We start from the raw sequence: 16514 nt of genomic DNA on the forward strand, positions 1-16514 counted from the left end.
CATTCTCTTCCCCTACTCCTAGTCTTCAGAGAGGCGAGTAATTACCCAACACTAAGTGAATGACCTCAGAACCTGTGGGCAGAGGGGTCCAATCGTCTAAGGCTGTTGTGAAAAGGGACTATTCTCCCCGGTTACAGTAGCATTGCATCTGTGGAAGATCACTTTCAATCTTTGCATACTTCCTGGGACTTTGCTCCACTCTTTAGTGTGATTCAGAATGTCACTGGTGGTATCCAGGAGAGGTGGACGGCAAGGCAGGATGAAGGGGAACTTTCTTAACACAGGAAGCTAATTGTACTCATTACTCAAGTGTTCTAGAGAAGAAGTTGTGAGGCATACACACATAGTTGAAATTTAACTTTTTAACATCAGATCAGCTGGTATATGGCAAGTGTGATATTGGCTGTCAGTTCTAGATTTGAGTTTATAAAGACTGCACCGCAGAAGAAATTGCTTTTCTACATCTGATTTTTATATTATCTGATATCAGAAAAATTACAAAGACTTTGTATGTAGACAACTGATTAGACATCTTCCATGTGTGGATGCTGCTGAGAGATGAAAGAAAGTATATTTACATCTATATGTATGTATATATATACATAAATACACGTATGTATATATACATGTATATAATTACATATACATATATATATATACAATTTAATAGTCTCTATTACTTACTTTGAAAACATCAAATGTCCAAAAGCCTTCGACTTGAGGTAGAATGTGAAAACTATTAGCAGTTTTTTGCTCCCACTGAGAACTTCTAAGAGAAAAGAGATATAAATTGCAATTATCATATAGAATAGAAACTGTCAACTCCCATCTTCAACCAAGAAACTAAGAACTAAAACCTATCTTGCCGCCTATTTTAATATGACTTTGCTATTCTTCTGTTTACATTAGCATGACTTAATTTTCACCAGGAGTTTTTTTGCCCAGGGAAATGTTTTGATTGCTCATTACACAAATTTCCTGAACAACCCATGGACTCAGAAAACATCAACAGACAGTTTACTAAATTCTTTGAATCTCTCACCACAATACTCTTGTCTTCTGTTTCCCCCAGCCAGGACTGCTGTCTCTTGATCTCTAGCTAATCCTAATCAAACCCTTGCTTTGAAAGACCCACCTTAAACCAAACTTTCAATTCTTAAATTTTTTCCTTGCCTGCCCTTCTTCCTAGAAACAGCCAATGCTCTGTGAAGTGGTATTCTCCCTTACTAAGGTAAGCAATAAACTCAGCTTTGTCTTATCAACTGGTTGTGTTGGTATATATATTTGGAGAATAACCTTTTGCTATATATGTATATATTTGACACTGACAATCATTGACCACATTTCTCTGACAATCGAGGCAATCTGGCATCTAAGAATACACATATGGCTTATGGAAGAGGGCTTCAGCTGGGCTCAGAGAAACTTGCAGTAATTTTGGTAATTGTACAGGATTAGAGTACCAAAATTGGAGACTTGTGTGGCTGAAACACACAGTGATATTCCGTTCACAACATTTGCCAATTTCTAAAGTTGCTTGGGGTGGAAGATGAAAGATATAAGCCAGAACCATGTCTCTGTGGCATCTTTCTCGTATGATTGCAGACTGTACCACGAGGCTTGCATCATTCAGAGTCTTCTTTATAATTTTTTTTAAAGTGTGACTTGTATAGAACTAATTCTGTGCTTTGATTTTTAATGTGCAAAGTTAATGTCAAGAGAATTGGGTGAAAGTTATATTATTCCTAAATTATTCCAAGAATTCCAGGGGTTAAGACTTTTCAACAGTCTGAGAAGCCATGTCCAGAGACATCATCATGGTTCCCTCACTTCTTATCTTTGCTCAGCCTCCACATTCAGTTGAATTTCTGGGAAGCAGAGACATCAGATAGGGATATGGCTTCTCTTGGAAAAGTCTGAGAAGCCAGGTGTTGCAATGGAATGAATAACATAAATAGTTATCTTGGTGAATCTTCTGGAAACAACTTTCTTGTGTGTGGGTGAAAACCCACCCTGTAGAATCACACACAGTGTTAGAGCTGGCATAGTCATAGCTGTCACAGACAGGGCATCATGTCTCATGGGCCCTCTGGAAGGTGTTAACAACCCCTATTTTACACGGATTCAGCTAATACTGAGATAATGTTGGCTTACATCACATAGTAGATAGGTAGAGTGGAGACTTGCTCTCACAACTGTTTAATTCTGGAAGGCATGTTCTTCATACCCAACACTCGCACCATCAGAGAATCAAATTCACATCTTCCTGTCAGAATAGAAAACTCTTTAACAATCTTTAGTGCACCTGAAAGTCACTTAATATTCCATGTTTTAGTCAATATAAAATCTGCAAGGGGTGTCCCCTGAGCTGCAAAAAGGTGGGCACTGGATGTGTGTAAACTCTCCTCAACCTCTGTTGGTATTTTCTCGTGTCAAAGGCCTTGACTGTTTCCCACCCTTACTAAAAAGTAAAACCCTTCTTCCATAGTCCACCCCATAACACTTATGTTCTGTGAGACTTCTGGCAAGTTTCTGCATTGCTTTTTAAAAATTAAGCGGTCAGAATAGAATATTTATCTTTCATGTGTGTTGTGAGGATTAAATATACAATTCCACTTATATATACACATATAATATCCTATCTGTGAAATCTGGCTTACTATTTTCTCACTTGACATTTTATCATAATCATTTGTCAGATCATTAAAAGTTCTTCAAAGAGATCATTTTAATAGCCGTGTAGTTTTCTGTAATACATGTGTACCATAACTTGGACCATTTCCCTCTTGTTTGACACTGTATTTCTAAGTTTTAGTATTATAAATAATGCTGCAATGTGGCAGCAAGCATTTTTGTTAAAATTTCATATTCACATCTTTGATTAGTTCTTAAAGCAGTTAAGTCATTGGTCAAATAGGTCATTATAAAGGTCACAGTCCTTGTTATGGGAAATTTGAAACCAAGAGTACTAATTCACTGAATAATAACTGACATTAAATAGCTAATATATTTTAAAGCTCTATTTCCTGGGATCCCATTATTTTTAATACTGACTAAAAAGTCAGCAAGAAAAATGGGATTTGAATTTCATAAAACAATATGGCTAATTAAATAATATTTGATGTCTTTCTAAAAATTCCTTCAAGGCTCACAACTGTGTTAGCTTAGGGAATCACATAGGATATTATATATGTGAGTGCTTTTGTGTGATCTGAATTAAACGGGAGCTCTATTTATTTATATGCTACAATGTTTGGACTTTTCCTAAACTCCACAAGTGCAATGTCCTATTTTCTGAAAAAAATAACTATTCTACTTATTCTCATGTCTTTTTTAGGAGACAGTCAAAACTGAATTGGGGATCATATAATGGAGAGTAACCATTAATATTCTCCTCCAACTGCAATTAAATAGAGACATGGACAAGGAGAACTGTAGCACCGTGACAGAGTTTGTTCTTCTTGGATTAACAGATGCCCTTGACCTGAGGGTCTTTCTCTTCCTGCTCTTCCTTCTCATCTATGGAGTCACGTTTCTGGCCAACCTGGGCATGATTGCACTGATTCGGGTCAGCTCTAGACTTCACACTCCCATGTACTTTTTCCTCAGCCACCTGTCCTTTGTGGATTTCTGTTATTCCACAATCATTGTGCCAAAGATGCTGTACAATATCTTAAACGAAGAAAAAGCCATTTCCTTCCTGGGATGCATGGTGCAATTCTACCTGTTTTGCACGTGTTTGGTAACTGAGGTCTTCCTACTGGCTGTGATGGCCTATGACCGCTTTGTGGCCATCTGTAACCCACTGCTCTACATGGTCTCCATGTCCCAGAAACTCCGTGTGGTGCTGGTGTCTGGCTGCTACCTGTGTGGGACTGTGTGTTCTCTGACTCACTTGTGTTTAGCTCTTGATATCCCATCCTATAGATCCAATGTGATAAACAGTTTCTTTTGTGATCTGCCCCCGCTCTTATCTCTTGCTTGCTCTGATGTCACTATGAATGAACTGCTGCTCTACATTATGGTCATGTCCAATGAGGTCATCACCATCGTGATCATCCTCACCTCCTACTTGTTTATTGTCATCACCATCCTGAGGATGCGCTCTGCAGAGGGAAGGCGCAAAGCCTTTTCCACCTGTGCCTCCCACCTCACAGCCGTCGTTGTCCTCCAGGGAACAGTCCTTTCCACTTATTGCCGGCCTGGTTCTGGCAACAGTGTGGATACTGACACTGGTGTTCTACACTGTAGTGATTCCCATGCTGAACCCCCTGATCTACAGCTTGAGGAACAGGGACGTGAAAGAAGCTCTCAGAAAAGTGTTGGGCTACAAAATATTTTCCTAGAGAATATTTTGTTTGCAGAACTCATAGTCCCAATGTGGAGGCTGGTGGAGGGCGGGCTGCAGGCTTGGAGTGGAGAGAACAGCCAGGTGGTAGGTTGTTGTGAGTGAGTCGTTTTGATTCACTTATCTTTGTACCTTTGCAATTGACAAAGTTTTGATTGAGTGTATTTCAAATTTGAAGCTCAAACTGCTTTGCTTTTATTCATCTAAAATGTTTTAAATGGGTTTGGATAATGGACTCTTAATATATACAGATTTAGTCTGATGTAATCTTTCATAGGCTTTGTAATGATGACTGGGGAAAAGAAAGGGGAGGAACACACTAGAGAGTGGGGTTAATGAATTTATTTATTTAGCAATATTTAATCAATTTATTTAGCAACATGCAATAGGAAAAAGGCAAAGGCACTTAAAAGAATGTGCTATGACAGAAAGTAAAGGTGGTTAAGACTAAACTATATTCATCGATAACAATGTCATGTCAGAGGAGTATACATGCATATAAGTTTAAGAGATTTCAATATATGTTTACTATTGATCAAAAATCAATTGGCTAAATACATAAATAACACCAATAAGGAATGTCCAAAAGCATTAATAAACTTTCTAGTATAGTAACTATTACAGTAGATGCCAAAAGCTCACCAAACTGTAGGAAAAACAGCACTGGAAAAGTCACAAATCAAAACTTTGCCAGGTCTGCAGCTGAGAGAAACTCAGGCATGTCCCACAGCTGCTTGCTAGTTCCCAAGAATGCTGCTGTGGTTGTCGTTGCTGGAAGTTAGGGCGTCCCTTGATGTTACAAGCTGCAAGCTGCATACAAGTTTCCCAACTGCTAACACGTTCTCCAGAATGTTGTTGCTGATGCCGTGTTGTTGCGGTTGTTGTTGCTGGAAGTTAGAGCATCTTCTGATGTATGAAGCTGCAAGCTGCATACAAGCTTCTCAAATGCTAACCCGTTCTCAAGAAGACTAACCTTCGGGAACAATATTAGAGAGGTCGGGACTCAGCCAGACCTCACCAGGTCCGCAGCTGGAAGTCAGGGCATCCCTGGTATTGTAAGCTGCATGTTGCTGGAAGTTTTCAAAATGTTAGATGAAGAATCACCAATAACAAATGACCAGATGACGAAAATTTACACTGCCAACTGAGGTCTGTCTTACATATTTTGTCACATGTACCTGAGAGCCAAGTTTCTTGTTCCTGCCTCCCCCTCCAGCAATGGCCATTTCTAGGAGGGTCTGGCAGTTACTGTGATAAAACTATTGTTTATCTGGCTGAAAAGCTAGTTCATCCGGACAAGCCACATCTACTGTTATGCTTGGGACCATCAGCCCCAGGCCTTCCAAAGCCTGGCAACGTGCCTGTCATGTCATCCTGATACAACTTAGCTACTTCCTCCCTTCATCGCTGATGCGGGTGAAAGAGACAGAACAAAGAGAGAATTCTTTTAACTCCGATCAAGAATTCTTTTAACCCTAAGCTAACCATCACCTCACAGCACAGACAGTAAAACACCCTCATCTCATATCTCCCCTGCTCGGGACAATGAGACCAAAGGGGAAATTTACTCAACCCCCAGTCACGGCACAGAAATCACCTCACATGCAGGAACAGATAAAAGCTAATAGACAAAAGCTCACATCAACCAATAGAGGCCAATTTTCTTTAACATCTTCCCTGAAAGCTTAAGGAACACCTCACGAGTTTCACACTTTCTTATCCATTGTGGAAACTATGATTCATTGCAAAATTGAATTCCTATTATTTTATAGTGAAGAACACACCTGCTCCTGTTTATGCACAGAATGAGATTCGCAGATGTGTGTGTGTGTGTGTGTGTGTGTGTGTGTGTGTGTGTGTGTTCATTTCTTGTTTCCTTTACTATTTTTTGTTGTTGCCATTGCAGTGTCCAGTGTTTTTGGAACTTCAGATACTGTCAGATCTGAAAAATGGAGACATTACTAGTAATTCTTTCACAGAAATCTTGGGAAAATTAAATTATGTGTCATGTGTGAAGAGCATAGTTTACTATGTGGCACTGAATTCATTCTGTCTGTCTGTCTCTGAGTGTGTGTGTGTGTGTGTGTGTGTGTGTGTGTGTATTCAGTGTATGCATACAATTAATAGCCAGTGTTAAGATCGGCAGCATTTCTGACTTTGGTCCTTTTTTTCACCTTACATTTTACTTCTTGTCATCATGTTTATTTTACAATTTGTGGTGATCATATGCTTACTGTTACTTGTAGGTGGTCTTCCACCTCTGTTTATATTCTTTGTTGTGTTTTTGCTTTTGATGAAATGACCTGTTTTTATCTTTGCTCTATGTGCCTGAACCATATTCCCTCACTGAATTTTGATTCATATGCACCACTGACAATTTGTTTGTACTTTCATCATGTTTATGCCAATTTCTATGTTACATTCACTTGTTCAAGGAAGCTTCTCTCCTTGTGTCTGTAATAATGTTAGTACTAGGCTCGAGTTTATGAAAACCGGAAGTGGTGACTTGACCTGATATTTTCATTTGAGAAAGTACTTTTATCATCTTCATTCCTCAGTTTCCTCAATTTTAAACACTGAATAATATTGACAACCTCTCAACATTATACTCATACTAATCTTTGACAACATATGTTTACTCACTGGGACCAGGAAGTTACTCAGTTAATGTGTGTGAAATGAAGTCTTTGAGGCCTGGGGTCATTTACCCTTTTCTCTTTCAGTATCACTGGCATATTATAAGTTAGTTCCTTTTTCTTTTTATTAGATGGCTGTATGTACAAATACTAGTGAATAAATGGTATACATGTTGAGCTTAATACATGAACTTAGAGCACTACGTTGACCTTCAAGATCTGTGAATTGGCTCAAAATTGTCCCACGGGGTCTTGAGTGTTTTCTCAGACAGGGCCACTTAGGAAAGAAATCCTCAGTGGAATTTAATACTTGGAATGTTAGATTTTGGAAGCCTGAAAGCCTGCAAAGGGGATATTTGGTGTTAATTTAAGGATTATTAATTGAAGGGAGCAGCCATTACCCTTGATGTTGGGGTCAGTGTATATGAGGGGGTGCTCTGTGCCTAATACCATTGGCCGGATCACAGTGAAATAGCTGAGGGACCTAAGGCAGGTCTTCCCACTTCCTTGCTGTGGTTAGTGTTATCAGAGAGCGGTTATGCCTCACAGGGACCAGGACATGGTAGAAACTTAGTAAATATTTGTAGAAGAAAACCAATACTGCATTATATCATTGATATGTGTAATTGAAACAGTCAGACTCATGGAAGCAGGAAGTAGAATGTGCTTGCCAGGGGCTGGAGGAGGGGGAAATGAGAAATGCTGGTCTTTGGGTACAAAGTTCAGTTAAGGAAGATGGATAATTTTTTAAGATTAAATGTACAACAATGTGACTATAGTTAACAATATTATATTGTATATTAAAGTTTACTCCGAAGGTAAAACTGAAGTATCACATCCTTAAAAAAAACAGAAAAAGGTAAAATGGTTAGTCTGTGAAGTGATGGATATGTCAACTAGCTTGATAAGGGTGATTATTTCAGAATATATGTGTATATCAGAATATTAGTTATATACCTCAAATATATACAATTTTCATTTGTTAACTATACTTCAGTAAATCTACAAAACTATTTAAAAGAATAAAACAATGTGTAAAAACCGAAGCATTTGTTGAGTAAATAAAGAACTTTTGCTATGACTGTTACACCAAAATTTTTGGAGTCATGGGAATGATCGTGGTACATGGGGAGAAGTCATATAAACTTTTGGTTTATTTTCATATGAAATGATTTTAAATATGCTGTTGATTTTCTTCAGGATTTCCAAGATACTAGAATTACATCAGAAAACAATAATTAATTTTAATTGCTTGTTTTGAGGCCTCACTAAGAAGGAAGCTATTTTCTCTTGGGTCCTGGTGGCACAGGGCGTGGAAGTAGATATAAGAGTCTGAGCTTCCTCCTCAAATGCATTCTCCAGAGGCAGAAGGGGGCTGTCTTTTCTACTGGCAGGTTTGTTCGCAGATTTGAGAAAATAGGGATATCCTTTCTATGAACGGTATTTAGAAAGTGCCTTAGATTCAGTCAGTTTTTCATGGGAATAATGATTTGGGGGAAATTTTGAGCCACTGAGAACAATTTATTATCTGGAAAAGGAAGTGCTCACTTTCTGCAGAGTTTTGAGTAGAGGGTCTGGCTACTGAGCTCCTGCATAGTAGTGTCCCCACCATTGTTTCCTGGGAATGGGAGAAAGAAGGACCCTGAGAGTTTTCAGGAATATCTCTCTCTGCTTTTGTGAATGTTTGGAAGAGTCCTGCAAGGGAGAATAGGTGGGTACTTCAATAAATTTGAATTGAAAGGAAGAAAAGGAACTTCTGGAGAAATCTAATAAATAGAGCTGTCTCTTAACAAGATTTTAGACCATGGAAAAAATATTCTGGCTCACAAGGGCAAAAATAAAGAATTTCTGGGAAGAAATTATTAGGAAGAAAATTTTACATACCAGATTTCCTAGTTTCAAAGATAATACAAATTGTTGAACCCTTACAATAATATCATTTGAGAGATAAGCAAACATATTTAATTTGTACATTAGTTTTAAGTCAAACAGAAGAAATATAAAAATCTACATCATCAAGGAAATAAGGCAGTAGTTGTTAACGACTGTTGATTATACACCCCTAAAGTGCCCCACACCTCCACTGCCTCAAGGGGACACTGAAAATGTCCAGAGACTTTTTAAAAAAACTTTTATTAAATTTCTTGGGGTGACACTGGTTAGTAAAATCATATAGGTTTCAAGTGTACATTTCGATAATACATCATCTGTATATCACATTGTGTGTTCACCACCCAGAGTCAGTTCTCCTTCCATCACCATATATTTGACCCCCTTTACCCTCGTCTACCACCCCTCTTGCCCCTTGTTTTGAGTTTACCATAAAATAGTTTCTTATTATCAGCCTAGACCATTAGGAAGACAATTTTCCAAGTAGATTTTCCTATTTTAACTTTGAAGTGAGCCAAAAATTAGGGTTTTTTTGTCAGGTAATGAGAAAACCATGACTACTGGAAGGTAATTTGTTTTCACTACTTTAAAATTAGTTGAAGATATGCTGATAATACCAGGTCTCTTCACTCAGTTTTCATTACACATATATTCTTCCTGATCTGGGAGGTAGGGCAGAGAATAAAATCTCTCAACTATCATATACCTTTTGTTTAAGGACAGGCCTGAATGGTAGATCCCATTAGATAGAATATACAGCATAACCACTTCCCCCAGGCAACTACTTGAGAGAAGCTGGGAAAGTTTTCACTTACCTCTTTTTCAGTGTGGGTAAAGGATATTCTTTGTATGATTGTAGCCAAATCAAAGTATTAACACATGATATTTCTACCATATGTATTTATACCTCAAAGGATACAGTTTATTAAAATCTACATATATAGAACAAGTGTAATAGACATTTTATTTTTTTAAATAACCATCTCCATGTCATTTTAAATAATGAAACTTTCTGCCAGGATACATTGTACCATAGTTTAACAATCGCTCTGTTTTTGACAATTAATTATTCCCATTATGAATATAATAAACAATGCTGCAATGTAACTTTGGATATAGTTTTTCACGATTGGTAATTGTAATTAAAGAATTCTTATGACAGGTTGCTATGAATAAATTTCTCAATATCAAACAGCTGTTATGGTAGGCAGGGTTAAGCCTTTGATATATGTTTCCTACTTGCTGTGTAGAAAAATTTATACAAGAGTTATATCTTTCTGAGTCACTATTGATATTGATCGATATCATTATAATTAATTAAATCCCTTTGTTAATTTGGCATGTAAAAATGATGATGTATTTCAGTAAATATTTTAAATTCCTGTTTTCGTTCAGAAGAATTCCAAATTTAGAGAGTACTCATGATCCATTCATCTCAAAGAAATTGTCAAACTCCCCAACAAGAGAATTGCACAGTTCCTCATATGTTGCGAATTTAAGCTAATGATAGACTGACGTAAAAAAAGAAAATTAGTGTATGTTGTATGGGATCACGATAGCTTTTATCCTACAGAACTTACTACATTTTTCAGGGAACAGGAGTTGATCTCATATGTCTTAAAATACATCACCTGATATAATGTATACATCACCTAATTTAATTAATCAACTCAATTTATTGTGGTGGATAACAGCTGGGAATCATATAGGTTTTGCCAATACTTTAAATTTGCTCACTGGGATCCACTAAGACACTTAACATTTAGAATTATTTGACAATTGGGTTTCAAATACACTGTGTTTGACACCAATGTTGTATTTTCTTAAGTTCATGCAAATGTGTGTTTTCTCTGTTATTCCTATTTCAGAAGAAACACAAAACTTATTTGGTTTTCCAAACCTCACATGTGGTGGAAATGGGGCAGGAGAACTGTACCATTGTGACAGAATTCATTCTTCTTGGGTTGTCAGATGTCCCTGAGCTGAGAGTCTTTCTCTTCCTGTTCTTCCTTCTCATCTATGGAGTCACGTTTTTGGCCAACCTGGGCATGATTGCACTGATTCGGGTCAGCTCTAGACTTCACACTCCCATGTACTTTTTCCTCAGCCACCTGTCCTTTGTGGATTTTTGCTACTCCACGATTATTGTGCCAAAGATGCTGTACAATGTCTTAAACAAGGAAAGAACCATCTCATTCCTGGGATGCATGGTGCAATTCTACTTGTTTTGCACATTTGCAATCACTGACCTATTCCTGCTGGCTGTGATGGCCTATGATCGCTTTTTGGCCATTTGTAACCCACTGCTCTACATGGTCTCCATGTCCCAGAAACTCCGTGTGGTGCTGGTGTCTGGCTGCTACCTGTGTGGGACTGTGTGTTCTCTGACTCACTTATGTTTAGCTCTTGAAATCCCATCCTATAGATCCAATGTGATTAACCACTTCTTTTGTGATCTGCCCCCACTCTTATCTCTTGCTTGCTCTGATGTCACTATGAATGAACTCATGGTGTTCATTGTGGCCGCGTCCAATGAGGTCATGACCAGCATGATCATCCTCACCTCCTACTTGTTTATTGTCATCACCATCCTGAGGATGCGCTCTGCAGAGGGAAGGCGCAAAGCCTTTTCCACCTGTGCCTCCCACCTCACAGCCATCGTTGTCCTCCAGGGAACAGTCCTTTCCACTTATTGCTGGCCTGGTTCTGGCAACAGTGTGGATACTGACAAAGTGGCCTCGGTGTTCTACACTGTAGTGATTCCCATGTTGAACCCCCTGATCTACAGCCTGAGGAACAAGGACGTGAAAGAAGCTCTCAGAAAAGTGTTGGGCTCCAAACTCATAGTCCCAATGTGGAGGCTGGTGGAGGGGTGAATGGGCGGGCTGCAGGCTTGGAGTGGAGAGAACAGCCAGGTGGTAGGTTATTGTGAGTGAGTCGTTTTCAATCACTTATGTTTGTGCCTTTGAATTGAGAAGGGTAAGATTGATTGTATTTCAAATTTGAAGCCTACCTTATAGTTTTTTTTCCAACCAAATTGTTTTGAATGGGTGTGGGTAATGGACTGTTAAGACATACACACTTAGTTTGCTATAAATTGTTAATAATCTTAATGAAGAACTAATGAGAATCACACTTTCTTGTCTATTGTGAAAACTATGATCATTTCAAAATTGAATTCCTATTATTTTACAGTGAAGAACGAACCTGTGCCATTTTATACACAGAATGAGATTCCCAGATGTATATATGTGTGTATATATATATATATATATATACTAATAAAGGAAGCAAGAAATGAACAACAAGCAGGATATATATCCTGCTTGTTGTTCATTTCTTGCTTCCTTTATTAGTTTTTGTTGTTGTCATTGCAGTGTCCAGTGTTTTTGGAAATTGAGATACTGTCAGATTGAAAAATGGAGACATTAATAGTAATTCTTTCACCGAAATCTCAGGAAAATTAAATTACGTGTCATGTGCAAAGCGCATAGGTTAATTTGTGGCATTTAATTAGCTCTGTCTCTTGTGTCGCTCTGTCTCTCTGTTTCTGTGTGCATGCGTGTTATATGTATATTAAATGTATGCATACATTTGATAACCAGTGTTAACAGTGGCAGCATTTCTGACTTAGTCCTTTTTTCTCACTTAAAAATCTATTACTTCTTGTTACCCTGGTTAATTTACAATGTGTATTAATTATATTCTTTCTGTGATGTATTGGTGGATTTCTAGCCTCTGTTTAATTTCTTTGTTGTGTTTTTGCTCTTGATGAAATGACCTTTTTTCACCCTTTCTCTCTATGTGTCTGAACCACATTCCCTCACTGAATTTAGACTCATATGCACCACTGATAATTTGTTTGTACTTTCATCATGTTTATGCTAATTTCCATGTTACATTCATTTCTTCAATGAAGCTTCTCTCCTTGTTACTATAACAATATTAGCACTAAGCTTGAGTTTATGAAAACCGTAAGTGGTGACTTGACCCTGATTTTTTTATTCGAGAAATACTTTAAACTTCTTCATTCCTCAGTTTCCTCAGTTTTAAACACTGAATAATACTGACAACCTCTCAACATTATATTCATACTAATTTTTGACAACATACAAGCACTCAGTGGGACCATGAAGTTACTTTGCTAATGTGTGTTGAATTGAACGAAATTGACTTAAATGTTGCTATATGCAGACAATTTATGAGAGATAAATTATTAATAATAGTAATAGTAAAGATTAATAGTAGTAAATCAGTAAGTATCTTAATTGAAGCAAATAGAAGTAGGTGCACAGCTGAAGGGATTACCTTCAGAGAGTAGGGGCACATTTTTCCTAAAAAGAAAGGAAGGAAGAGAGGGAATCACTAATGAATTCAAATGCTTATACAATGACTCAGGAAAGTTGAGCGTATACTTGTTTGCTATTCCATATTTTTCTCCCCAAAATAGAAATCAGTTTTGGACAGTCAAAAGAAGGTCATAGAATGAGACCTCAAAGGAAATGTGAAGGTTTTCAACAGCTATTAAATAAGGGAAACAGCTGTGTATAATATGAAAAGTGAAAGAACAATTATATATAATTATATGTATAATATATATCATATAGACACATATATAACAATATTGTGACTTTTACACAAATATAAAATGACCATGTGTCAATGATTTTACTTCATTCATTCATTAATTAAGCTGTTCTCAAGGCTATAAAAGTTAATTCAAAGAATTATAGATCAAGAATTCTCAAGTAAATAAATACAGAACTGGCTTTTTCACAGTGGGGAGTGAAATCAATTGTCTCTGCACTGCACTGGACAAAATGTGCATGTCTATAGACAGCTGTCACTTCAGTTGCTATAAGTTGTCTAAAACATACAGATACATAAATTAGGACAAAGACAAGGAAAGGCAGGAAAACTCAGAGAGGTAGTTAGGTGAGCCTTTTTCAACATCCTTTACAATTGTTCACTATGGAAGAAGGCATGGAAACATTCCTGGATATCATTATCATATTACCTGGATTGAATTTAATATATTTGTAAGCATGAGGATTTCTCTAGTTGTATTGCATAGTTTGGATTCCAGATAAAATAATAATTGTCTGGATTGACTCATAATTGCTGTTGCCGACTTTAGAACAGTCAAGTCACCAGATGGTGAGGATATATGGAGGCTGGAGATGGAAATTCACTTAAACACATAATTTGATAAGAATGGCACTATTGTTCTTGTATTGTAGATGATGAAACTGAAACTCAGTGATTAATTGGCCTGTCCAAGGTTTCCCAGCTACTGAGTGACAGAGCCAGGAGTCAGGCACTTTTATAACTCTTCAGAATCTTCCTATTTTACCAGTGGATTTCAAACAACTCCAAGGCGTTCCTTAGTGACTCAGGGGTTAAGCCACATGTCAAAGTGAGAAACACAAAACTGTGCCTTTATCTATACAGGGCTTCACCTGGAACAGCGATGCTTTATCTGTTGTGGAAATAAAAACAACACAAATGGGAACAGATTTATTTATTCAGAGTTTACTATATAACACTTTGGTTAACCACTGTTACTTGACATTTGTAGAAGATGAGAGAGTTGAAAAAAGAGTGAAGCCCATGTTTAGAGTTCAGCAACTGGTTTGATGGTGGTGTCATTTAATGTGGACAACAATAGATTTAAGAAATAGAAATGATAATTTATCAATTTAGTTAAAAAATTGAAAACCCATGTACAATATTATTCTACAATACCTGTAGATATGCCTAGGAGTTATCAGGATGCCCAAGTAGATTTAGAATTACTCTTCTGTTTATTTTGACCATTTTCTTTTCTATTCTTTTTGTTAATACTGAGGTTATTATTAGTATCACCATGAATACTCTGTCGCAACTTCAGAAGTCCAGGAGCATTGCGGAGAATGGAGTTGGAGAACATCACTGTGAAAACTCTGTTCTGTCTCTTGGGATTTAGTGACCATCCAGAACTTCAGAGTGTTCTTTTTGCAGTGTTTTTTTTTTGCATCTACTCTGTTACTCTGACAGGGAACCTTGGCATGATTTTGTTAATCACAGCCAGTTCCCACTTGCACACTCCTATGTACTTTTTCCTCTGCATTTTGTCCTTCATTGATGCATGCTACTCTTCCGTCATTGCCCCCAAGTTACTTGTGGACTTGGTTTCCGATAAGGAGACCAATAAGAAGTTGCATTTTTTTTCTGCTCTTTCTTTGACACGGATTCTTTCCTCTTGGCTGCCATGGCTTACGACCGCTATATAGCAATCTATGACCCACTTCTTTATATCGCTATGATGTCTAGGAGAATTTGCTGCCAACTTGTTCTTGGAGTATTTTTTTTTGGGGGGGTACCATGAGCTCAGTTATTCACACCACTAATACCTTCCAGCTGTCTTTTTGCTCCAAAGAAATAAACTATTTCTTTTGTGATATCTCCCTACTCTTCTCTCTGTCCTGCACTGACACTCACAAACGTGACGTGTTCTTGTTGTCTTTGCTAGTTTGGTGGAAGCGATCTGTCTTCTGACAGTTCTTCTCTCTTATGTGTGCATCATAGCAGCTATTCTTAAAACAGGTTCTGCCGAGGGAAGAAGAAAAGGGTTTTCCACTTGTGCTTCCCATCTGACCGTGGTCACTATTTACCATGGTACCCTCATCTTCATTTATTTGCGCCCCAGCACTGATCATTCACTGGATATTGACAAAGTGACCTCTGTGTTCTATACATTGATTATACCTCTGTTGACCCCTAATTTACAGTCTAAGGAATAAAGATGTTAAAGGTACCTTTAGGAAAGTGATGAGCCAAATGTTTCTTTCTTAAGAAACAATGAAACTGAACTTGACAACTTTTCAACAGTGTCTTGTTTCTTGACCTTTGGTTCTTCTAACTGTTGGAAAATTCAGTTTTATATGGATGTTCCCCTAATCGGTGGATAGTGAAGGCTCAACCACCAAAAATGGCATGAAGCCATGAACAATACCATCTTTTCTGTCAGCACCAGTGTCGTCCCAGATAGGGAGTGTGTTGGATAAGGTCGCAGAGCTGATAAGGAAGTGATATTATACAGATATGAACTCAGATCAGTTTTACTTCAAAATCTACTTTTTATCTTTAACCTTCTCCCATTGTTATCATTTTCTTAAAATGAATGTAAGTAAAAACAAATAAAACAAAGAAAAAAGGAAGGAAGAAAGGAAGGGAAAGAAAGAAAGAAAGAAAGAAAGAAAGAAAGAAAGAAAGAAAGAAAGAAAGAAAGAAAGAAAGAAAGAGAAAGAAAGAAAAGAAAAGAAAGAAAGCTTCTGGTATCCTAACCATATGTAAGGCTATTAAATCAAAAATTTTTAGAAAATATTTAAGAAATAATGAAATATTTTGATTTATCTTAAAACTCTGTTCAAACAGTAATGCTAGACAAGTAACTTGCTGAAAATTGCATGTTTTTAATGTGTTATTTTATTCTTATGATGTTTTGAAGCACATAATAATTCATTTTACACACTACAGGAATATATATAATTTGGGAAGAGGATTTTAATTAAAAAATGTCATGTAACCCATCACTCTGTCCCCCTGAAACCAGAAAAGAGTGTCTCCATGTTCCTTTCTTGAAAACAGCCTAAAATAAA

The 16514-nt window shown here is 37.3% G+C and overlaps 1 protein-coding gene and 2 pseudogenes across 1 annotated transcript; all 3 read left to right on the forward strand.

Annotated features, from left to right (window-relative positions):
• Nucleotides 1-3418: 3418 nt before the first annotated feature.
• Nucleotides 3419-4346, forward strand: LOC148755920 (olfactory receptor 5L1-like; annotated as a pseudogene).
• A 6444-nt stretch (nt 4347-10790) lies between these two features.
• LOC148755921 (olfactory receptor 5L1-like) lies at nt 10791-11750 on the forward strand. The gene has a single exon (XM_088789893.1). The coding sequence runs from the start codon at nt 10791-10793 to the stop codon at nt 11748-11750; it is 960 nt and encodes a 319-aa protein (XP_088646019.1).
• Nucleotides 11751-14783: 3033 nt separating this feature from the next.
• Nucleotides 14784-15708, forward strand: LOC148755922 (olfactory receptor 5AP2-like; annotated as a pseudogene).
• The last annotated feature ends 806 nt before the right edge of the window (nt 15709-16514 follow it).

This window comes from Rhinolophus sinicus, chromosome 14 (genome assembly GCF_057876585.1).
Source record: "Rhinolophus sinicus isolate RSI-liver-muscle chromosome 14, RSI-T2T, whole genome shotgun sequence".
Lineage (NCBI taxonomy): Eukaryota > Metazoa > Chordata > Mammalia > Chiroptera > Rhinolophidae > Rhinolophus > Rhinolophus sinicus.

What these genes read in the sequence shown, in the direction of transcription:
- LOC148755921 (XM_088789893.1), top strand. Translation starts at nt 10,791, where the DNA reads ATGGGGCAGGAGAACTGTACCATTGTGACAGAATTCATTCTTCTTGGG.